Source organism: Cervus elaphus, chromosome 28, assembly GCF_910594005.1.
Source record: "Cervus elaphus chromosome 28, mCerEla1.1, whole genome shotgun sequence".
NCBI classification, from domain to species: Eukaryota; Metazoa; Chordata; class Mammalia; order Artiodactyla; family Cervidae; genus Cervus; species Cervus elaphus.
The window spans coordinates 60,774,728-60,799,624 of NC_057842.1; the positions used below are offsets into that span (position 1 = coordinate 60,774,728).

The following is a 24,897-nucleotide window of genomic DNA, read 5'->3' on the forward strand; positions in this document are numbered from 1 at the left end:
GCAAAACCAACTGTTCAAGTTTCTTGATGTTAGCAGCATCATCTACTCTACGCCATTTGATGGTGATTTTGAAACAAGAAAGTATCTGAAAACAGGCAAAGAATATTTGAAACAATCTGTCCTACCATTCTCTTTTTCATATAAATAAGCATTACCTAAACCTAGACTAAAGGCTCAGTGTACATTACTAGTTAACCACAGAGGTGTGAACACTAGCTATATTACCAAATAAGAAGCACTAATTCATCTTGCTGGTGTAGTTTACATTCTCACGTAAAGGTAAGCTATAGGAGAGAGTATAAAGCATTACCTTTATGACTGTTATTATACAATGGGACTTGAGATGTGCTTTCCAGTCTGAGAACTTTTGCTACAGGTCTCGCTGGACTGTTCAGAGGACTGATGGCTTCTGGAATGGGTCTCAGCTGGTTAAGGTCAATGCTCAGAACCGAGTTCTCATCATCATGATACACTGAGTTTGTTTCACCAACTTCCATTCTGTCATCCATTAACTCAGTCTGCTGAAGTGAAGACTCTGGAGTCTCTTTAGGTAAGCAAGGACCCAAATGACAAGACTTATTCTCAACCAGTGGTGGGTCTACAAGAGAAGGCTCAAGTTTTGGTGTACCACCTTCGGAAAGCACAGATGGCAGAATGCCAGTTCCTCCAACTGAAGGCTGCAAAATGCTTTCACTGGATTTGGTCACGTTTGTTGAAAATGCCTCCTTCATTTCTGTCTCTTCAGAGATACTACAAGAATTTAAGTCACTGTTTCTTTTGCTGTCCAATTCCAAGCCGACGTTCTGAGGACCGTTTGTCTCTGGTGTGTCTGTTATCACAGGAACTGCGGCCCTGGCACCAGTAACAGCCTGCTCCACTGCTGCGGATGGAGATGACGAAGATTCTGTTGGTTCCGTTTCCACAGGTGCTGAGAAGGAAGTCTCCGTGCCGCACATGGGCGTGTCAGAAGGCACAGCGTTCTCCACAGATGCAACGGACAAACTGTTTCCTTCTACCTTCCGTTCTGAAATGCTGGTCCTGGGTTCGGACGCCGCTCTAAGAGCATCCTTTGGCCCCAATGACTCAGACTTGGTCTCCTCTGTGCTATGTTCACAGACAGAGGGGACACAGGCCACAGTCTGAGCCTGCACCAGTGACTCGGAAGCACGTAAGTCACAGGACGGGGGGGTATCAGTTATCGTATGCTGGCTCTCCTGAGAAACAGGCTGCTTTTTAGCGGGAGAAAGAGTTAAGTTCAGTTTTTCCATAAAGCTCAACTTTAAGTCTTTGCTCTGCGGCTCATTTGGGGCACTCTCAGCTCTAACTGCTGGCTGCTTACTATTCACTCCTTCAGTAACATCACTGTTGGAGACTTCCCCTTTATCATTTTTTGGCTCGATCTGTCTCTTTAAGCCTGTGGTGGTTTTCTTACTTTCTCTGTTAGTCCTCTGCAAGTGTCCCTGAGGTGCTCTTTCCTCATTTCTCATATGCTTATTTTCCTCTCTGCTCTCCCGTTCCCGTTTCCTCTTTTCTTCAGTTCTGTGCGTTTCTGCTCTGAAAGCCGCACTTTCCCGCTGGTGCCCAGCATCAGCTTCTGTGGAATCAGTGTGTTTGTGAGTTCTACTGGCTAAAAGAGAAGATGGACATCTTCCTTCTTGAAAACTATGATTACTTACAGCCCTGTCTCTTTTACAATCTTCCCAGCCTCTTCTCTCCTCGACATGGTATTTACCTGAATTGTAAGAAGACTTTGCCAGTTCATTTTTGGAATGCGGAAGCACCACTCGTTCAGACCTTCTCCAGTGATCCTGGCCTTTCACTACTGATTTCGACTTCTGATCAACTTTTCTCTCTTCTTTGTCTTGTGATTTAAGTTCTTTTCTATTTACATTTTGTGATCTTTCACTTTGTCTTTCGAGCTTTTTGTCACTTTGAGATTCTAGTCGAGTGTGTGACTTGTCTCTAGAGCTTTCTTTCTCCCAAGAAGAGCTGATGCGTTCATTTTTATGATCTAAATCTGTGTTACTTTTCAACTTTGCAGTTTTGCTTTCAGCCTTTGGTTCGCCTTTACCATGTTTCTCGGGATGCCCCTGTGGCCTCTGACTGGCCTCCGTGACCCTCGGCTCACCATCACCATAGCCAGCGCTCAAGTCTTTCCGTATTCTGTCAGCCCCCCGGTTGTACTGGCTATGTCGACTGTCTCTCCTTCCTCTTCTATGATCCTCATTTGAACTACTCTCACCAACCTGATAATGGAAACGTGACCAAATGCCATTGGTGGAGTGTTTTTCAACAGATGTAGGCAAATGCAAAGTGCTCTTTTTTTCACAGTGTGATTTTCCTTCCTTTTCGTGGTTTGGCAGTGAAGTGCTATAATGTACATCTTTAGAAACATCACTTTTCACTCTGTGATCAGTCTTTGAAGAGTCATCCAAATGGGGAGATCTGGATTTAAGATCTTTTGTTTTAACTAGATCTGATGTCCTTGAAGTTTTATGATTATTCCGAAAATGTGGAAACTCCGACAGTCTATTGAGAAATAGAAATTAACACCAAAAACAAAGTCAATTCCTTTTTAATAATCCAAGGTTTAATCACATGTGATACACTTTAAAATTGGGGGCCCACATACTGGCAAAACGAATTTTACTTTGTTAAAAAGAATAAGTAGTAAGAATTTACCAGTTCCCAATGTAATAGACAAGTTTTTAAAATAAGGAACTCTCTTTCATCTGCTTTGCTCAAACCAAGCCTGAAGGACCTCTCAGGTTTCTCCCAGCACTGGCCAAGGTCGTTCAGATTTCCTTCACTACTGGAGAAAGAAAAGCAGGGAGGAAGGGAGGAGGAGTGGCAGGAAAAAAGAGGAGAAGAGGTGGGTGGGGTGGTTCTGTGATAGATGACCAAAGCTGCGCTTTACTAAGCGTCCTGTGGCTTTAATAGAAAGAAGTGAGAAACCAGAGGCTGGAAAGAGCAAGAGGGGATGGACGGTTCTGAGCACAAAGACCACTCCCAGTTCAGCTGAGAGGTGATGGGCAGCAGTGACAGTAGAAATGGGGGAGAAGTGAACGGGTTGAGAGAATATAGACATAAAAATCAACAGGACGTGGTAATGGATTTGGGTCTGAAGGATGACAAAGAGCTCAGTGTCACTGATGACTCCCAGGCAGGGGGCCTGCACGTCCCTGTTTGCCAAGTAGTATCAGTGTAATTACTAACAGCACTTCCTTCTACTCTCGAAAGTATCCTGGTTTGGGCAATAAATTAAACGGTCATTCTATCTTTCAGACTCTCTAGCTTGCACCAGCTAAATAAATGTTGGGGAATCCACTGAGCAAGGAACAATGGAATGGGTTCAATCTTAAATTCAGTGTTGGATGAGATAACTTTGAAAATTTTGTACAGATGTAAAGTAGTTATCTACATATAAATGAAACTGACTAGTACAAGTAAGATTACATCAAAAGAAAATACTGAAAGAGAAAGGAAAGCAAAGACATAGCTTTGAAAAAAACCAACTTCACCAGAAAAACAAGTCTCAAGTTAGGAAGAAAAGTAAGGCTCATGAAAGCCAAAGGGAGAAAACTGTTTCAAGAAAAAGGGTCAATCAACTATGTCAAATTGTGTGTAAAGACAAGTTAAAATGAGAAGCCAAAACGATATGATGAATTTAGTGGCAGTCACAGGAGGAAGAGGTCAGAATAGACTGGGTTCAAGAGTGAGTAGAAATGGAAGGTGGAGAAACAGATAGCAAATTTCGATAACTGTCTTGGAGGTTTGGACTATCAAGGGGAGAAGAGATGAAATTCTCTGAAGCCAAATACTGCCCCAACCAAAAAAAAAAAAGTGAGAGAGGGAGAGAGAGAAATTAAGTAGAAAATCCATTTCAGAGGAAAAAGAATATGTAATTGAGAGATATTTTAAGAGTTGTCTATGACAGAATGTATGACGCAGACATCCTCCTTGCCTTTTAGTAATTTGGTGGGCCCCTTCTGGAGCCCATGACATACACCATCATCTTCCCAGGATCAAAGAATTTCAGAACAAGATCCCAGTATATTACAAAACTGGATACATTCAGAGAGCTATGTGGCAATATTCTATTAATCATCATACAGAAATCGTTATGACAATATACCATTAGAATATTAGCTCTTCTCAGTGAAACCTTAAAAATTTAACAAAATGCATGATTTTCATTATCTTTCCAAAGTTAAAAATATTTCACATGTCAATATTCATGTAATTTACAAACATATCCACATCCCTCAATCATACCTTTGGTGAAGATTATTTATTTCTTCATCCTTGCGGTTTATTTCCACTCTGGCAGTTTTGATAAGTGCTGAGATATTTTTCTTAAGAGACTGGTTTTCATTTTTTAAGCTAAAATTCTAAACATCATAAAATATATTTAGTAAAGTATGTATCTATGGAATAAACCACTATTTATAATAACTATTGATTATTGAATGCTAACTACATGCTAGGCATCACTTATTTTATCTTATGAAATTCTCATAACAGTTGTAGGAGGACTACAGTGATGCTCGTTATACAAATGGGGAGATTGAGATTCAGAGAAGAAACTGGCACCAAAGAAAGGCTATTTAAAATGAAACAATTTAAAAGAGGGATGAAAATGAAAAACCAAAAAATAACCAGAAAAAAAGTTCTGCCTGGGTCATTATTTTGGAAATGATAAAATTTGTGTTATATTTAATAACTGGAGGTTTAACTTGAAATAATATACTAATTCTTAGGTGAACAAAGAATGAATTGAAGACTGATTGGCTCTTTGGGAGAAAGGGAAAAGAAAGAGAAACACCTTTACCAAAAAATAAAAATCAGAACAGGACATTCCTAATTCTGTAGCATGATAACAACAAAAAAAGTTACTCTGGCAAAAAGTGTGAGGGCACCACCATTTTCCCCCATCAGTCATTCTAAATCTTGGGGCTCCTCAAGCCATTCTTTTAAACCACCTGATACAATCAAAATTTTCTATTCTTTAACTATTAACTAGTCTAGCAACATTTATTTAATCATTGGTCAATATCATTGAACAAATCAAGCAGTTTTCTTTTATCAGTTTCATTGACACTGGAAATAATGCATATTTGGCCATTTTTGCTATTTCACATAATACTTCGAAAAAAAGTTTCCATATAATCTGTCAACCCTTTAGAATTTGAATTTCTAACAAAGAATTTTACTAACTTTTTATTTTAAAGGCTAATAAGGCAAAAATAAAATATTCATTATAATTCTACCTGTGTCTGTATTTCTTTAAACTTTTTCATCAGCTCTTTCATTTGCAACTGACATTTTCCATATTCTGCCTGCAACTGTAAAATACAAAAAGATCAAGCATAATTTTAAATTATTTTCTTAACTTAAATGACATTTGAAAATATTTAAAACTTTGTAAATCAACCCACAAAGTAGGGTAAATGAGGTCTATTTCTATTAACAGGTACTTAGTTAGACTACTGGTTTTTAAAGTTGGGCCTGCCAATAATGTTATTTTCTTTAGTTTCACATTCAGTCTCCAAACTTTAAATTCAAATAAGGTAGAAAGAAATTTGTCTGCATGAAGTTTTGGGACAATTTATAATTTAGTACAAATCATGAAAAGACAAAATGTTTTATCACACTGATTTACCTGTTGAGATTTTATATATTTAGACACTTAAATTTAATCAAGCAAAATTAAAACTACATTTAGGCAAACATTCAGAAGACACTGTTTTAAAGCAGATCTGAAGGCAGAAACTGATGTAAATACTCTTTTAGTCTAACAGCTACTTCTCAAACATAGAACACCTATTCAGAAGTTAGCCGATGTCTGCATTTCAGGAGATATCAAAGCACAAAATAACCATCGTTCATAACTCTGGTAATCCATACATCATTATATGTTGCCTCCTTTGCAGTGCCTTCTTCAGTCAGGATTTCTTCATATAAATCCAAACAATTCCTGGATGGTACAGAGGATTTGGATGCACTGTCTAAAACAAACAAGAAACCCTTCCATTAAAATAAGTATTTCCAGATTCAATAAAATCCCTATCAAAACTCCAATGGCATTTTTCAAAGAAACGGGAAAAACAATCCTAAAATATGTACGGAACCACAAGACTGCAAACAGCCATAGCAATCTTGAGAAAGAAGATGAAAGGGGGAGGCATCAAACTTCCTGATTTCAAACTATAATACAACACTGCAGTAATCAAAAGTATATTTTTATAGGAATAAGAACAAACACATGAGTGCAACAGCTCTTTTACAACTTGTCTAGCAAGTTTTCCGGTCCACACTGGAAAACACTCCCATGGGGGGAAGAAAACCAGATACAGAGATCAGTGGAACATAACAGAAAGCCCAGAAATAAACGCAGGCATGTATAGTCAAGGGCAACTCAGGTGGTAAAGAATCTGCCGGCAATGCGAGAGACCTGGGTGTGATCCCGGGTCAGGAAGATCCGCTGGAGAACATGGAAACCCACTCCAGTATTCTTGCTTGGAGAATCCCATGGACAGAGGAGCCTAGCAGACCACAGTCCATACAGTCGCAAAGAGTTAGACACGACTGAAGTGACTTCGCAGGCAGGCATGCGTATATGGTCCCAACTTATGACCAAGGAGCCAAGAGTATACAATGGGGAAAGGATAGTGCCTTCAGTAGATGGTGTTGGGAAAACTGGACAGCCACAAGCAAAAGAAAGAAAGTAGACCCTTAAATTTATATAGCACACACAGAAATCAACTCAAATTAAAAACCTGAATTTAAAATCTTCAACCATACTTAATATCTTGTAATAACTTATAATGGAACAGAATACAAAAAAAGAATATACCTCTATCTATCTACATATATATATACTGGATCACTTTACTGTATACCAGAAACTAACAAAACAATGTAAGTCAACTATATTTCAAAAAAGGAACTGCCTGGCAGTCCACGGGTTAAGACCACATTCTTCCAATGCAGGGGACACAGGTTCCATTCCTGGCTGGAGAACTAAAATCCCATGAGCCCCGCAGAGGGGGCCAAAAAGGGAAAAAAAAGTAAAAAAAATTTAAAAAACTGAAATGTATGGAAACAGACTAAAAACGATGGTTACCAAGGGCTAGGGGTGGGGGAAAAGAGATATTGATCAAACTCTTCTGGGTTTGCGGACAAGTACAAACTTCCAGCTATAAGATGATTAAGTTCTGGGGATATAATGTACAGCATAGTGATAATAGTTAATAACACTATTTTATATAATCAAAAATTGCTGAGAATAATCCTAAAGAGACAGTAATCACATGATGCTATACAGGTGTTAGCTAATGCTATGGTGGTTATTATTTCGCAATATTTAAGTGTATAAAATCAACACACTATACATCTTAAACTTACTTAATATTATATGTCAATTATATCTCAATAAAACTAGGGTAAAAAAAGAAAAATATACATGTCAAGCATTTTGATGTAGTGTCTACCTCTACACAAAGAGCTATACATTTCCCCATCTCTTGTATTTCATCTAAATCACTACTAATTTCAGATTAGAACTAGAGAACCACTTTATCTACAACAAATTTGTCAACAAATCAGATGTAAAGATCATATTTGTTCAAAGCTTTGAAAAATCTGATTGCAGCAAAGTTTTCTCAATTAGAAAGGTCATTAGATTCTCTGCATATTATACTCGTACTGATTCATTTGAAAATACATATAGCACCTACCCTTTCCAAAAGTTCTATCATGTAGCCTGTAACAGTGTGTGAGATAATATATGTACTCACCACCACCAGGCTTTTTTCAATGGCACAAGATACTTTTCCATAAGGTCCAATTAAATCTGACACCCAGATGAAAAACAAACCTAAGGGCTAATTTTTTCACTGATAGAGATTTGGGCAAAAAATAGTTACCTGAGTATAATCACTTCAAAGAAAAGGCAAATTGTTGAGAAGCTATGAGTTATGCCAGGAATTGGTAACAACAAAATAAACACTTCCAATAGACTGACCAAACAAAATAAGAAAGTATTTTGTTACCGAATTTACATACCAGAACCAGCACTGTCCAACCCAGCATATATGTCCAAAGAACCTTCATCATTATTTTTAAGAGGAGAAGCTGGAAAAAAAAAAAAATCAAAGACTGGTTAAAACTGACTCTATATACTTAGTAAAGTTTTTCTATTTCTACTCTGAAGGACCAGAAAAAGAGTATCAGTCTTATGCCAAAAAAGAAAACTGTTTAGAAGATTTTGTACATCCTTATAAACACACACATCTTAGTACACAGATACAGACTTAAAAACTCACTTTCAAAAACCGTACTAGTAATAAGATTCCCAATCCAGGGTCAGAACAATCTTCCTGCGAAAATAAAAACTCTAAACAAAATATTAAAGGCTAACTGTAGTTAATGCTCTATCACCAGACTTACTGTAGCAGTCATTTCACAATATATACAAATATCGAATTATTATATTATACATCTGAAATTACTGTAATATTATATGTAAATGGTACCTAAATTTAAAAAAAAAAGGTATCTGAAGAACTAAAGAGAAATCCAAAGCAGGCAAAAACTGGAGAGGAGGTGACCCCTGCAAGAAGCAATGAATTCCTATCCCCCTTTTTTACAAGTTTTTGTGCAAGGATAAGCTCTAGTTGGAACCACAGTAGGCAGAAAAACTCAGATGGACACTTCCAGTCCTAATAGCTTGAAGAACTAGAGAAAAAAACTTTGGGGGTGATAACAGCAACTACAAAGAGGAAATCCAAAGAGCCACAGAGAGGACTCCCCAAACTGTGCCCAAATCTGAATAACACAAGCAAAGGTTAAAACTCCCAGGAGTCCAGCTAAAAGCTAAAAACTCTCTGAGCTAAATAGAGATTTCAGCTACTGTTCACCACAGGGAAGATAGAAGATTAAGTTCAGTTGAGATAAATGCCTGCTAAAATTAAAAACACTAGCACTTTTCAGAGGAATATAACATAATCATATATCTCGAACACTTACAATGTCCAAAACGCAATTCAAAACTTCTCAAAAGAAATCTTGGTAGACAATAAAAACAACTCCAAAACCAAATGAAAATTCTAAAACTGAAACTACAATACCTAATGTAAAAAGATTCAACAGAAGAGGCAGTGAGCTTGAAGACAGATCAATAAATTATCCAATTGCAAGAATAGAGGAAAAAATATTTTAAAAAAGATCAGTCTTACTAACCTATAGAATATCATGAGTTCTCACATACTATAGACCTGGAGTCCCAGAAGAAAAGAGATAACGGGGAGGAAAGTGATTCTAGAAGGGTACTAGAGGATACTAGAAGGACAAAAATGGTAGATAACTGAGTAAATACAAAAGACTAATATTCCACCTCAATTAGTTTTAATTCCCCTTAGTTTATTTAAGATACATACAACAGGCTAAAATAAAAATTACAGCACTGTATCACAGGGTTCATGACATCTTTAACATAAAGGGACGGAAGGAGGTCAAATGCAACTATATGTACAAGATTCTACATCTTACATAAAGATTTAGACTATAAAATAAAAACATTTTATTTATACATAATGTACAATAAATACATTATAAAATAAATAATAAACACATTTTAATAACTAGACTATAAAATGTTAAAGATGTATATTGCAGTCCCTTGAGCAACCAACTACAAAAAACAGCGCAGAAAGGTATAACCAAAAAGCTAATGTGCAAACCAGAATGAAATTCTAAAATACATTCAAATGTCTGAAAAAGGCAAGAAAATCGGAAAGGAAAAAAACTGATGAGATAAACTAAACTTTTTAAATGACAGGTCTAAATCCAACCACAGCAATAAAGGACATTACTGTATTAACTGATAAAACTGGTATAAAGATGGTAGACTAAGTAAAATTATAATATTAGTGTTAAATTTACTGAAATTGATGATTACGCTGCCTTTATGTAAGAAAACCAACTTTTGCTTGTGAAATATACACTGAAGTATTTGGATGTAAAGGACCATAATAATACAACTGATTATCAAATAGGTCAGGAAAAAACTGTGTGCATGTATGTGTATAAATAAAAAAGTATGTGCACAATGTTAAAGCCACTGGCATAGGTAAAAGGTTCCTTGCATTTTTTGATTCTTACAACTTTTCTATAAGTTTGAAATTACAGATATAATAAAAGACAAGTACAAAAATGTTATATGAATAAAAATGTTGGTGAAATCATGTTAACCAGTGAAAATAAAAACGTACACTGTGTATGTAACTATCAAACAATGTATGCATGTGGACAAAAACTTGAGAAAGAGCAATATACAGAAATGAAAACAGCTATTTCCAGCAAATGAGAATAACAAAATAGTTTTGTCCTTCAAAATAAGAGTTATAGTTGTGATACTTATGAATCTAAATGAAAAGTAAATGTGGTCATTATACTTTCCATTTTTCTATTGGTTTAGAATTTTTCAAAGAAAAAATATCGTAAGACAAATACATAGCAGCATAACAATTTTAAAAAACATCAGCAAAAATAATTAAATAACACCAAAAATCAAATAATGCTATCCAGAGTGGTTATGATGACCATATTCCATGTGAATCTATTTCATGTCTATGGATATTAGGTTTTTAAAACATATTTTTCCTCATAGTTCAGTTGGTAAAGAATCTGCTGCAATGCAGGAGACATGGGGTCGATCCCTGGGTCAGGAAGATCCCCTGGAGAAGGAAATGGCAAACCACTTCAGTATTCTTGCCCAGAGAATCCCATGGACAGAGGAGTCTGGCAGGCTGCAGTCCATGGGGTCACAAGAGTCAGACATGATTTAGTTACTAAACCACTATCAAGCAAAAATTCTACTAGACATGTTTCACAACTACCCTTTTCATTCTATAGCAATCATAATTCTGATCAATAAATATACAACTATATCCTCAAAAAATTTAATGAGATTGTCATAGCATAATTAGAATTAAGACCAAAGAACTAAAATGTTATGTCAGAATTTGGAAGTTTAAAATCTGCATATTACCAAAAATATTTCCATTTTATGAGCTTATTTTACTATTAGATTTTGGCTGTCTCTTTCAAACTGATCATCTATTTGTGACTGTCCCTAAACAACAATAAGCAAGTACCACTCCATTTACTGGAAATATCAATTCCAAGAGTAGCAAGTATCTATCATATATATTATGTATGATAAGTATATATATGGTATATGTGTGTGTGTGTATAAACACACACGCATACACCTTATCAATGAAAGCACCAAGTGTAACCACTGGGCCACCAGGGATTCCCCTTGTTCACTGTTCAGTCGCTCAGTCATGCCCGACCCTCTGTGACCCCATGGACTGCAGCACGCCAGGCCTCCCTGTCCTTCACTGTCTCCTGGAGTTTGCTCAAACTCATGTCCACTGAGTTAATTGATAATGCCATCCAACCACCTCATCCTGTTGTCTACTTCTCCTCCTTGCCCTCAGTCTTTCCCAGCATTGGGGTCTTTTCCAATGAGTTGGCTCTTTGCATCAGGTGACCAAAGTATTGGAGCTTCAGGATCAAGTCCTTCCAAAGAATATTCAGGGTTGATTTTCTTTAAGATTGACTAGTTTGATCTCCTTGTTGTCCAAGAGACTCTCAAGAGTCTTCTAAAGCACCACAGTTTGAAAGCATCAGTTCTTCAGTGCTCAGCCTTCTTTATGGTCCAACTTTCACATCTGTACATGACTACTGGAAAAACCACAGCTTTGACTATATGGACCTTGGTCGGCAAAATGATGTCTCTGCTTTTTAATGTACTGTCTAGGTTTGTCAGGCTTCCCAGGTGGCTTAATGGTAACAACACAGGACACCCAGGAGCTATGCGGGTATGATCCCTGGGTCGGGAAGATCACTGGGAGGAGAAAATGGCAACCCACTCCAGTATTCTTGCCTGGAGAATCCCGTGGACTACAGTCCAGGGGGTTGCCAGGAGTTGAATACAACTGAAGCAACTTAGCACGCACACATGTCTAGATTTGTTATAGCTTTTCTTCCAAGAAACAAGTGTCTTTTAATTTCCTGGCTGCAGTCATTATCCACAGTGATTTTGGCCCCCAAAAATAAAGTCTGTCACTATTTCCATTTTTTCCTCATCTGTCTGCATGAAGTGATGGGACCGAATACCATGATCTTCATTTTTGAGTGTTGAGTTTCAAGCCAGCTTTTTTACTTATATTTTTTCCCTTATATTTTTTCATATGACAATAAAAAATCATTACTGCTTATACTGGCAAAGTTGTTAGTTTTATTATATTTAAGAGACCTGAAGTATAAAATAAGAAAGTTCTCACTTACTAAGCACTTTCTATCTGCCAAGCACTTCACTGTATTCATTTATGTGTGGGGAGAAAAGGTTGATAATGACAGTGTGATCCATGAGAATAAATACATGACTTTATAATTAAATAAATTTAGAAAGACAATTAAAATGAGCTCTTACCAGAAAAGACATCAAACAAACTTGTTCCATCACCATTGTCATCATCTGCTGCCATGATCCTATTTCTTTTTGATAGTCGCCATCTAAGGTATTAAATAGAAATATTCTCCACTGTTAAAATCAACCTCACAATTCAGAGACTAAACTTAGCTTTAAGTTAAAAGATAACTTTCAAATTTGGACACAATGACAGGGTTCACTGTTTGCTTGTTTTTATTTTAATGTCTGGCATTTTCTAAAAGCTAAAACTATAAAAAAAAAAATCTTAAACTTGCTGATATGGTTAACCCATATCACAAAGCAAATGATGTCAATTTTATAAAGTAGACCAAAAGATAAGTTAACTTTTATACTAAAATAAGTCAACTATCATACTAAGTAAGTGCAAATATATGGTGAGTTCTGTGAGTTCTCTTAACAAATCATCAAACCTGGGGGTAACCTTAGATATACATGACACTCTAGACATACATGTCTTTACCAACAAGGGAGTAAGATGGGCAAACTGCAAAGAGTTAGAGTTCGATGCTATACTAGGTTAGCAACGGTGTGGGAAAAAAGTGACATATATACTCTCATGGGCTTTCCAGGTGGCTCTGTGGTACAGTCTGCTTGCCAACACAGGAGACCTGGGTTGATAACTGGGTCGGGAAGATCCCCTGGAGAAGGAAATGGCAGCCCACTCCTAGATTCTTGCCTAGGACAGAGAAGCCTGGCAGCTACAGTCCATGGGGTTGCAAAAGAATCAGATACGACTTAGCAACTAAACAATGTTCACATATACTCTCATACATCAAGGGTATGCTGGTACAAACTCTGAGGAGGTACTCTGGCAACAGCTATCAAGTTTTCAAGTCCAATTTAAACAATTTTATGTCTAGTAATTTGCTCATGTATATACAGGAATATTTGATGTGTCACGAGACTGGAAGCAACGTAAGAATCCAAAGCAGTTCTAAGAATATCTTGACTTATCTGACAGTCACTAACTCATCTGACACTCTCCATTCTGCCTGTGAGACATATGAATGCTGCCCACAGTCAATGAACCATGGCCTCTGTGGCTATTTGGGCTTATTACGGGTGTCTGTGCCTGCATAGGTCTGCTCTCATCAACCGAGATAAGCTACCAACGACCAGGTGCATCTATTACCAAATCCAATTATGCTAATTTCCTTATTTTTCTAAGTAAAAGTATGATTGTTGTTGCTGCTTTAGTCACTAAGTCACGTCCGACTCTCTGCAACCCCATGGACTATAACCTGCCAGCCTCCTCTGTCCATGGAATCCCCAGGCAAGAATACTGGAGTAAGGTTACTGTTCCGCCATTTCCCAGGGAAAACTAGGATGAATGTTCTAGGAAGTCTATAAGGTGAGAAGCAAGACACTTATAATTGCTTTCAAATCAAGTGAGGGTGACATAATCCAAAATACTGGAAGAGAAAATCTAGTCTGTCCTCAGATGGACTGAGGTATAGAATTTGTTACTCAAATGAAAACAGTCCAGGAAATCCCAGGCAACATCTTCTTCGTGTGCAAGGAAGTCAGAGCTCTAATCACTGGATGTATACTCAAAGAAAAGGTCATGATTCACCACAGAGATATAATTTATATAGTATGCCTTTAAATAAAATCAAGGTATATGTGTATGTTTGCAGCAATCAACTCTGTCATAGCCTGCGCAGTAACTACAGAAGGCAAAAATGGCAGAATCACATTTGGCAAGTAACACAACTCTTGGCAAGGCAGCACCCAATGGATGGAGAAGAAACGCACAGGTTTCCTGGCAGTAAGCCTACGACTAGCTGCAAACGGAAGGGAGCATCACTCAATGGATTTTTTTTTCCCCCACAAAATGGTGACCAGTTAATCTGATGACTTGGTGAAACAGATCAAACAGATCAATGCCTTCATTGCCTATCATTTCAGTTTCAGTTTTTACTATTGGCAGTTATTACTCCAAAAAGATTCTACTTGTCTTGGTTATTTAAAATTGGGAAATACAAGAGATCCAAAAAATCCTGAGTTTTTGCCCCTCACCTGTCTTAAGCTTTTCTGCAACTGTTTATGGGATCACTGTCTGCAAACCTTACTTTCTAGGCCCCTACTACCAAATAAAATATATACTTTTAAATTCCTTTTAAAATTTAAGAGAAAAGTGACTGCTCATTTCTTAGTCACAGTACATGGAGCACTAAGAGATCTTCAAAATTATCTCTGAGAATTATTTATAATTGTTTCTGAGAATTATTTATATATATGTATAAACACATAAAGTTAAAGGAACTGTGGCAATTACAATGCCTCTTTATTCCCTATCTACCCTTGTGTGATAATGGAGGTAGGCCTTGAAAATATCTCTGCTTTGCTAACTAGCCCTGCGTACAGTCCTGTCAGCAGAGAGTGCTGAAGGGGCCCTGGAAAGGAAGGCGGCTTCTCTTCCTACTTTGAGCGTGTCTGGCGGGCCAGGTTCCTGCGGAGCCAGCGTTCCCCAGCATTCAGTAGCTACAGCACACAGCTTCTCCAGCACTAGGTTTCTGCAAGGGCACAATTTTCCTACATGCCTGCCTCCTACACATAAGGCTGCTACTACAATGGACTCCTGCAGGACACAGCTTTCTCCTCCTAGGCTTATGGACAGGGCAGCTTCTCCAACGCCTGGACCCCACAGCACCCAACAACCAGCAGCATCTAGGGGCTCCCTAGGCACCTCCTCTGCTGGGTTCAAAGCACTGTCACCAGCAAGGCACTGGGCAACTTCGGCAACATTCAAAGAGCCCGGCCACACTCTTTCCAACGATGGGGAGATGGGTCTTCTCTGGATGATCTATCTCAACCCTAAAGGTAGCGGCTAATCCTGTATCTGCTACTCCTTGTTTCTTAGGGTTATCGTTAACTCTTTACTAACCAATTCCCAGTTATTCCAACTCGCTGTTAACAATTCTAATATGCTTTCTCTTTTAAAGCTACCAGGTGGCTTTTGTCTGAGACTCATAGGCAGTCACAACAGAGGTTTTAACACACTCTGCTAATCGAGCAGTTAAAAGAGTTTTAAAGATATAGCTCTGAACACAAAATTGACAGATTTGATCTGATGATTTTCATATTACCTACACTAAATTACTACACTTATGTTACTTCCAAGCACATTTGTAAAAACAGACAACATATTATGATAGTGAGTTTCAACAAATTTCACAGATATGCTTTTATTAATAAAATTTGAAATTAACAGTGCATTTTCAAATTTCCCAATTACTTTCGAAAACCACACACACAGGGCAAAGAACAAATATTAATGGAAACTGGGAAATACACAGAACTAACAATGAATATACTACAAAACATTTGTGGGGTACAACGAAAATAGTACTTTTAGAGGAAAAGTTATAGCATTAAATAAATTTATAGGGAAAAAATACAAAATATTAATTAGGTCATCCCACTCAACAACAAGAACAAAGTAAACTGAAAGAAACACATAAAAAACATAAATTAATGAAAAGAAACAAATGCTCTAAAGATGAACAAAAATAAATACTAGTTCTTTAAAGGGACGAATCAAATAGACATATACCTGGCAAAACTAACAAAGAAAAAGAAAGAACAAACATCGGGAATAGAAAAGGAGCCTGGCTTCACAAGGGCTTCCCCAGCGGTTCATCAGTAAAGAGCACGCCTGCCCATGTAGGAGCTGCAGGAGACTCAGGCCCGATCCCTGGGTCGGGAAGATCCCCTGGAGAGCGAAACGGCAACTCACTCCAGCATTCCTGCCAGGAGAGCCCCACGGACAGAGGAGCCTGGCGGGCTGCAGTCCACGGGGTCCCAGAGAGCCGGACACGATCGAGTGAACACACGCGCACAGCAGTTTGACATACAGCGGAGATTAAGTTATTAACAGAAGATATTTGAAAGTTCAATGAAACGGATGGTTTTTTTAGAAAAACGTAACTTCTCAAAACTGACTAAAGAAACAGAAAATATGAACACATTTTTAAATAATTCAACACAGTAGTTAATCTAGGATGATTAAATAATGATTAAATAGTTTGATACAGTAATCTACCCATAAAGAAACTTGTAAATCTATCATACCTTCGAAGAAGAGATAAAATCTATTCCAGACAACAAATGGGGGGGAAAAGGCTGAGAGACAAGATTTATAAGGTTAGTACAGTCTAGACATCAAAACTGGCCAAAGACAGGACAAAATAGGAAAATTACAAGGCAGGAAAACTATAGGTCAATCTTTCTTATGAACATAGAAACAGTCTTTTAAAAGTATTAGCCAACTGCATCCAACAAGACATTAAACAAAAAACAAAAACAAAAGTACACTAAGGACAAGTAAGATTTATCCCCCCAAATGGAAATGGTATAGCATTAAAATCTCAATTAGTATAAGCACTGTCTTCTAGTTGATGAAGTTGCTTCCCACCAGGGTACAAATTAATAGTTCCGATCTGTTATACATGTATATTGGAACTGGATGATTTAATCAATGGTTGGTAGTGAGAGCCAGGATTCTTGCTACTGAAGCAGAAGGTTACAGAAAAGCAAGAGAACATACTAAAAATGACCCCTGCGGTCACAGATTACAGCTGAAGACCTCAGTAAGAACACACACTGAACTCAACATAGATACAGATGATTAGATATAGAAATAATTATAGGTACATGTGTATACATGAGTTAGTAGACACACACGTATTGATATTTCTTTGCTCCACCAGCAAAGGAGCAGTAAGCACACATAACATCCACACCTTATACTCTAACACTCTTCTCCATTAACCTGGACCAGGGAATCCCCTGAAAACTTTTTTTTTGCCATGTAAGGCAACATATTCATAGGTTCCTAAGATTAGAACACGAACATATTGGCGAATCCCTTATTTGGCCTAACACGCTGAGACTGATGTTTAAATTGTAGCTTGTTTTAATTAACTAAAGAGTTAAAGAGGGGGTTCCCTGGTGGTCCAGTGGTTAGGACTCCACAGTTCCATCGCAGGGGGCACGGGGGCTCAATCCTTAGCTGGGGAACTAAGATCCCTCAAGCTGTGTAGCATGGCCAAGAGAAAAAAAAAAAAGTTAAATGGCCATGTGTGGCTAGAGGTCGCTGTACTGGACAGCAGTTAGACAGAATATGAGCAACCGAGAGCAGAGATCAAGTTTTAGAAATCTCTATATTCTCAGCACTTAATACATAAACATGAAAATAAAGGTGTGCTAAATAAACAAGGAAATCAACCAAAAGACCCTTAACCAAAATATATCTATATCCGTTAACTAAAGCTCTTGGTTTATTCACTGGCTCTCACTCAAAAGACTACTTAGTCTTACTCATCATGAAAAGCTCACAGGGAAGACTTCACAGAGCTGTAGTTACAATTTAATAACACGTAACTAGTTCTAAACGCCATTCGGCCCTTGTAAAAGTGTGTCTGAATACTCTCCTAAGGTGACAAGCTCCGGGACATCCGTAGCTTATTTTCTACAACTGCAAAGCAAAACTGGATTCAACATTGGATGGGCAAACACAAAGAAGTTGGGATAGAGAGCAAGAGCTGCTACAAAAAACAGGGATACCAGATCAGACTCCTCCGCTGCTCCTTCAGTGCCTGAAAACGAGGAACTGTCTGTACTAAAATACAAACCAAGAGTCAGCAGTAAGATGCTAAAGTTAATAAATACATTCCTGTAAGTCCAAGCTCACCAAGTCCAAAACCAAACCAAAAAAAAAAAATCTTTCCATCAACATCTGTCACCTCCTGATATCGCTGTTTCTTTGAGTACCATCCCTACTGATGCTTTTCCCCTTTCCTTTGTTCTTGCTAAAGAAATTTGTTTCAGCCTCCACTATAGCTAGCTAGTTATCTTCCCTCTCCAAACACATGCTACCCACAATTGTTGAGTTTCTTCTTCCAAAGCAACCCTGTTCATCTCATTTCCTGCTCAAAAACTTCGTATTACTCCCCAACACCTACTGAATAAAGTCAGTGCAGACACTGCCACTACACTTCTGACCCTCTCACTCACGACCCCAAGATTTCCAAAATCCCAAGGTTCAGTGAAACTGGATTCCTGCGAGCAAACACACTTCCTGACACCATCTTCCCACATCTATCAATAAGTTCACAAGCAAGCCTGGGTTTGAATACCTGCAGAACAGAAGGTGAGAACTGAGGTTTTAGAAAGTCTGGTGAAATACTTGGAGTTCTTCAACCACAAAATGAGGGAACCACTAAGAGCTTTTACGGCCAAGAAATATAATTGTCAAATCTGCATTTCAAAGAAAAAAATCTGCATTTCAGACATTCACCTCTAGCAAGAAGAGTGTTGAAATTTATCAGGAGCGAGGCAGACAGCAAAGGCTATGATGACATACAGGAGACAATGAAGGTGACTGAGTTATTAACTGCGGAGATAAAGGTGAGAAGCAGACCTCGGAGAGTTCAGTGACAGAATTAAAAAGACTTAAGGAAAAATGTGTTCAAGTATCGGGCTTCCCAGATGGATCTAGTGGTAGAGATCCCCGCCTGCCAACGCAGCAGATCTAAGAGATGTAGGTTCGATCCCTGGGTCGGGAAGATCCCCTGGAGGAGGAAATGGCAATCCACTCCAGTATTCCTGCCTGGAGAGTCCCATGGACGGGAGAGCCTGGCAGGCTACTGCCCACAGGGTCACAGAGTCGGACACGACTGAAGCGACTTAGCATGTACGCACCTATCCAAGTGCCCAGCACTGCCCATTTCAAAACCACGGCCTGAGCTGTCTTTTCAAAATGCAAATATGACCATGTTCCCTCCTGTGTTTAAAACTCTTCAGTGCTTCCAGCTGACCCTAGGTTAGAACACACATCTGTCACAGTCCTGCTCACAAAGCCCCGAGTAAGCCAGCCTCTGCCCACTCCCCTAAGCGTTGTGGGCTGTGCGCTCCATCGCTTCAGCCATGTCTGACTCTGTGCAACCCCATGGACTGTAGCCCGCCAGGCTCCTCTGTCCATAGGATTCCCTAGGCCAGAATACTGGAGTAGGTTGCCACTCCCTTCTCCAGGGCATCTTTCTGACCCAGAGAACGAACCAGGGTCTCCCGCACTGCAGGCGGATTCTTTACCACTGGCCACTGGGGAAGCTGCAGTGTCAGTCTCCCTCATCCTGCCCATTCTCCGGGAGTCTCTGCTCTGAGCCTAAGGCCTTCCTTCGGCCTGTTCCTCCCCCACAGAGCCCCGGCAGGGAGTGCTCTTTCCTCACTGCCCTCCTTGACCCAATTCCTCTTGATACTGTGGCTTACGGGCTTCCCCAGCGGCTCAGCAGTCAAGAATCCACCTGCAATGCAAGAGATGCAGGAGACTCCTGACAGCCTACACTCCACAAGGTCGCAAAGAGTCAGACATGACTCAACCCAACCCAGGGATCGAGCCTGGGTCTACTGCATTGCAGGCAGATCTTCACTGTCGAAATCACCAGGGAAGCCCCTGTTAAATTTAACCATCTGTTAAATATTCTTATAACAGCGTCCTTTCTCTACATGGCCTCTTTTCAGTTTATGATTACATTTTTGTGGGATTCCTAGAGAAATATCTGTCTCATCCACTAAACTGTATGTTCTACCAAGACCAGGCCCTGGTCTGTTCTGTTTACCATTGTATCCCCAGCTCTCAGCACAGAGTCGGACAGGTTGGTAGGTAATAGAAAAAATATTTGCTGAAATAATCAAAATCCCAATTTGCTAAAGACAACTCTTCAGTTCCTAGCTTCAATAACAAGGCAGTCATGCTTTTAACTGAAATGGAGAACCAAAGAAGACATGTTGAATTATCTGTAGGACATTCAGGACAAGATGTCTAAACAGTATATAGCACCGAAGACAAGACATAATTGCCACTGTTTAGAAACGCTGGGCTGGAGGAAGCACAAGCTGGAATCAAGACTGCCGGGAGAAATATCAATAACCTCAGATATGCAGATGACACCACCCTTACAGCAGAAAGTGAAGAACTAAAGAGCCTCTTGATGAAAGTGAAAGAGAGTGAAAAAATTGGCTTAAAGCTCAACATTCAGAAAACTAAGATCATGGCACTCGGACCCACCACTTCATGGCAAGTAGATGGGGAAACACTGGAAATAGTGCCTGACTTTATTTTGGGGGCTCCAAAATCACTGCATATGGTGACTGCAGCCATGAAATTAAAAGATGCTTACTCCTTGGAGGGAAAGTTATGACCAACCTAGACAGCATATTAAAAAGCAGAGATATTACTTTGTCAACAAAGGTCCATCTAGTCAAGTTTCTCCAGTAGTCATGTATGGATGTGAGAGTTGGACTATAAAGAAAGCTGAGCGCAGAAGAATTGATGCTTTTGAACTGTGGTGTTGGAGAAGACTCTTGAGAGTCCTTTGGATGCAAGGAGATCCAACCAGTCCATCCTAAAGGAGATCAGTCCAGGGTGTTCATTGGAAGGACTGATGCTGAAGCTGAAACTCCAATATTTTGGCCACCTGATGCAAAGAGTTGACTCATTTGAAAAGACCCTGATGCTAGGAAAGATTGAGTGCAGGAAGAGAAGGGGACAACAGAGGATGAGATGGTTGGATGGCATCACCAACTCAACAGACATGGGTTTTTGGGTAGACTCCGGCAGTTGGTGGATAGGAAGGCATGGCATGCTCTGGTTCATGGGGTTGCAAAGAGTTGGATACGACTGAGTTGAACTGAACAACAGCCAAGATTAGAAACTATCCAAATGTCCACTGACAAATAAATGGATAAAAAAGATGTGGTATACATACACAATGGAACACTACTCAGCCATAAAAAAGAATGAAATATTGTTATCTTCAGCAACATGGCTAGACCAAGAGATTGTTATATTGAGTGAAGTTAAGTCAGAAAGAGTAAGACAAATACCACATGAGATCATTTACATGTGGAATCTAAAATATGACACAAATGAACTTATTCACAAAACAGAAAGATTCACAGACACAGAAAACAAGTTTATAGTTATCAAAAGGGAAAAGGAGTGGGGGGAAGGGATAAATCAGGAGTTTGGGTTAGCAGATACAAACTACTATATATGAAATAGATAAACCATAAGGTTCTATAGCACAGCAAACTATATTCAATATCCTGTAATGAACCATAATGAAAAATAACATGAAAAAGAATTTATAGAGTAAAAGAATATGTAAAACTGAATCACTTTGCTGTATACCAGAAACTAACACAACATTGTAAAGCAACTATACTTCATCAATTAAAAAGACACAACTGCTATAGCTGAGATCGCTCTTGAAGTTACAAAGACCAGTGATTCTCTTGAAAAGCAAGACAGGAAACAGAAGAGGAGGAATTATGTATCAGTATCTCTTGGGAAGAAGGATTTTTCACATTTGCTCTCATCTTTCCCCAAATGAGTGTCTCAATATACAATGAGAATTGTTTCTGATAGGAGAGTTGCACCAAAGTGTGGAGGCAAACTTTTTAAAGTTGAGAACCATGATGATGAAAGAAAAGAGTCGCAAGCTCACTCATAATCTTTTGAGGAACAATCCCAATGAATTCAAATGTGAAGGCAAAGCAGATGAGAGAAGGATCACCTAGGCTTTTGTGATAGGATGTCTTTAAGAGACAGTCTGAAGGAGGTTTCCTTTAAGAAAAATAAAAATCGAGGGAATGAAATAAACATTTGTAGAGAAAAATAAAAATATCTGTAGACAAACAGTCAGGGGAGAGGGAAAGGGTATCTTTAGGCTCACAGGAAAGGCTTAATCAAATATAGCAAGATCCCTAAAATGATGTACGGGGAAAAGAGTAACAAACACCATATACACTGTACCCTACGTGCCAGCCACTGACCTAAATGCTCTTAAATACATTATTAACTTATCTTAAATCCTCCCAAAGTCCTATGAGGTACAGACTATTATTTTTCCCAATTTACAGATACAGAAATAGATAAGAGAAACTTGCCTCAAGGTCCAACAGCTGGTAAAGGGAGACCTGGGATTAGAACCCAACTGTCTCTAAAGCCAGATGACAAAACCAAGAGTATTCATTAGAGAGAAGAATATAAAAAAATTGTTTTAAATGGGTGATCTCTTGCAAAATGGCAAGAAACGCTAGAACTAATTGGGGTAGGGGGATTCTTCCCCTGAAAGGCCTCTGTCCCCCCTCCAATCAAAAGAGCCCTGAGTGAGATGGAGGAGGAGCCTTCGAGACAGACAAGGTTTGGAGCTGGAGCTGTAAAGAATGGGAAAGAGCAGGAAAGAATCAGAATCAATGGCAAGTTGATGTCTGAAGCGCAAATCTTGAGACTCTACGAATTATACATTCACACCTGACTTAGGGTCTACTCTGTGTTAGGAAAAGAGTCTCATACCTGTAGAGATTAAGGTAAACAACTTCTCTGGGTATAACAGTGGCCGAAACAAACAAACTACATCAATGATCACCAGACACAGGAAAGACCCATTCCTCCAGAGAATCGCATCCGAACGAGTACATTCCAAGGAGAGATAGGTTTTGGGGGGGGAGGGGAAGGAAGAATGGTCAAAAGGACAATTCCAAGGAGAGAGAGATTTTGGAGGGGAGGGGCAGGAAGAGTGGTCGAAAGGACAATTCCTACCTGCGCTAGTCCTCACCCCCGCCCCCTCCCAAATTCTCTCGAAGGACCACAGAGGGATCTGGAGTGAAAGCCCAGAAGCTGCATCCGAGGAACGCGGCTTCCTGGGGGCCCCGGACATCAGACGCACGCCAACCCCCACCGATTCCGCTGCTCCCTTCAACTCCCTGGATCCCCGGACGCAGTCAGCCTCCGCTACGGGGACTACCGCGCCATGCAAACTCTTCCCAGAAGCTCCGCGAAGACCGGACCCCCACAAGAACTTACCCGCCCCGCCTGGCCCAAAGCAGCCTGGGATCCTCTCTGGACACCCTGGTCTCCCTGCATCTCCACCAATGCCAGCTCGCTATTAGCACCCGGAGGCGGGACTGAGCGTCCACGACCAATCGGATCGGACGCAAAGCACGTCCTCGGCGCACATTAATAGTTCCCGCCTTTGGGAGGGATTAAAAAAAACACGGTTGGCGCCAAACTCGCGTGTTTGAGGCAAAGGGGCGGGGCCTGCCCTGGCGGGGAAGAAGGGGCGGGGCTTCGCTACGGAAGGGGCAGAACCTTGGCTGAGGTGGGGCGGGGTCTGGGAGCTCTTTAATGAAAGGGGAAAGCAATAGTTGAGAAGGCACTGTCATTTACTTAGTTCTTTGTTCTGTTAATTCGACTAATTTATTTGGTTCTTTGTTCAATTAATTCGACTGGTTGCCAACCGCGTGCTAGACAGGTGCTGGGCGCTGAAGTGATGACGATGAGTAAGGCCTGTTGTGCCCTGCCCTCAGATACTTGACTGAAGGCTAAGCAGTTTACCCCGGGGAGTTGGTATTGAGGGGATACCAGTCAAGTGGGATGGGGGAGAGAGGAGTGCTTTTTAGAGTCAGGCTACCAGAATTATCTCTTAGAACTTGCGGGCATCAGAGGCACCTGTAGGGTCTAACCCCCAGAGGCTGACTCTGTGCCATTGACCGGTGGGGAAATAAAGCCAGCTTTCGCTGCTACCTCATCTAGAGATATCTTGATCCCTAGTCCTTTCCTCCTGTTTGTCCATTTTAACAACTTGCGACTGTCATTAACAATTTATTGTATATTTTAAAGTTTTTCAAAAAGTCCTCATTTGGGTGAATATTTTTTGAAAGAATACTGATTTCCTAGACTCTCCCCCTGGAGAAGGCGATGGCACCCCACTCCAGTACTCTTGCCTGAAAAATCCCATGGATGGAGGAGCCTGGTAGGCTGCAGTCCACGGGGTCGCGAAGAGTCGGACACGACTGAGCCACTTCACTTTCACTCTTCACTTTCCTGCATTGGAGAAGGAAATGGCAACCCACTCCAGTGTTCTTGCCTGGAGAATCCTAGGGACGCAGGAGCCTGGTGGCCTGCCGTCTATGGAGTCGCACAGAGTCGGACACGACTGAAGTGACTTAGCAGCAGCAGACTCTCCCCCAACCACTGTCGCTTCTGAAGAGAAGTTAGCCAGGTAGCTTTCCAGGTAGTGGAAACCGGAAGGGTAGAAGGTGTGCAATCACGAGGCATACGTCGTTGCTTTAACATAAAGGGTGAGGTGAGGCTGGAGAGAGAGGCTTGGATCAGACCTTGAAGCCCCATAAGAACTTGTCGCAGGGCTTGGAATTTACTTTTAAAGATGAGGCATGGGCGGGCCACCAAACGTTTTTAAGCTTGGGGTGCTGGTGATCTGATTTACATTCAGTAAGCTCTGTTGTCCTTGAGAAGGAGGATTTTGAGATGCTGTTGCAGTGATCCAGAGAAGATGAGGGAG

At 39.9% G+C, this 24,897-nt stretch overlaps 1 protein-coding gene and 1 non-coding gene across 4 annotated transcripts in view; one reads left to right on the forward strand and one right to left on the reverse strand.

The window, feature by feature from the left end:
- The window catches only part of CASP8AP2 (caspase 8 associated protein 2), a 31,223-nt gene extending 7,750 nt beyond the window's left edge, over positions 1–23,473 (reverse strand). Inside the window, exons 1-7 of one of the 3 annotated variants that reach the window (XM_043890202.1) lie at positions 23,400–23,473; positions 12,506–12,588; positions 8,068–8,136; positions 5,908–6,008; positions 5,271–5,345; positions 4,276–4,391; positions 311–2,529 (exon numbers count right to left, since the gene is read on the reverse strand). In XM_043890202.1, coding sequence (XP_043746137.1) covers positions 311–2,529; positions 4,276–4,391; positions 5,271–5,345; positions 5,908–6,008; positions 8,068–8,136; positions 12,506–12,560 — 2,635 coding nt within the window. In that variant the 5' untranslated portion in view covers positions 12,561–12,588; positions 23,400–23,473. Of the gene's footprint in view, positions 1–310; positions 2,530–4,275; positions 4,392–5,270; positions 5,346–5,907; positions 6,009–8,067; positions 8,137–12,505; positions 12,589–23,135; positions 23,254–23,274; positions 23,294–23,399 lie in introns of those variants that run through there. The other 2 variants (XM_043890203.1, XM_043890204.1) reach the window with 2 other exon arrangements.
- On the forward strand, positions 6,268–6,331 carry LOC122685674. Its single transcript, XR_006338521.1, has one exon. It is a non-coding gene; the product is annotated as a U7 small nuclear RNA (small nuclear RNA).
- Positions 23,474–24,897: the final 1,424 nt, after the last annotated feature.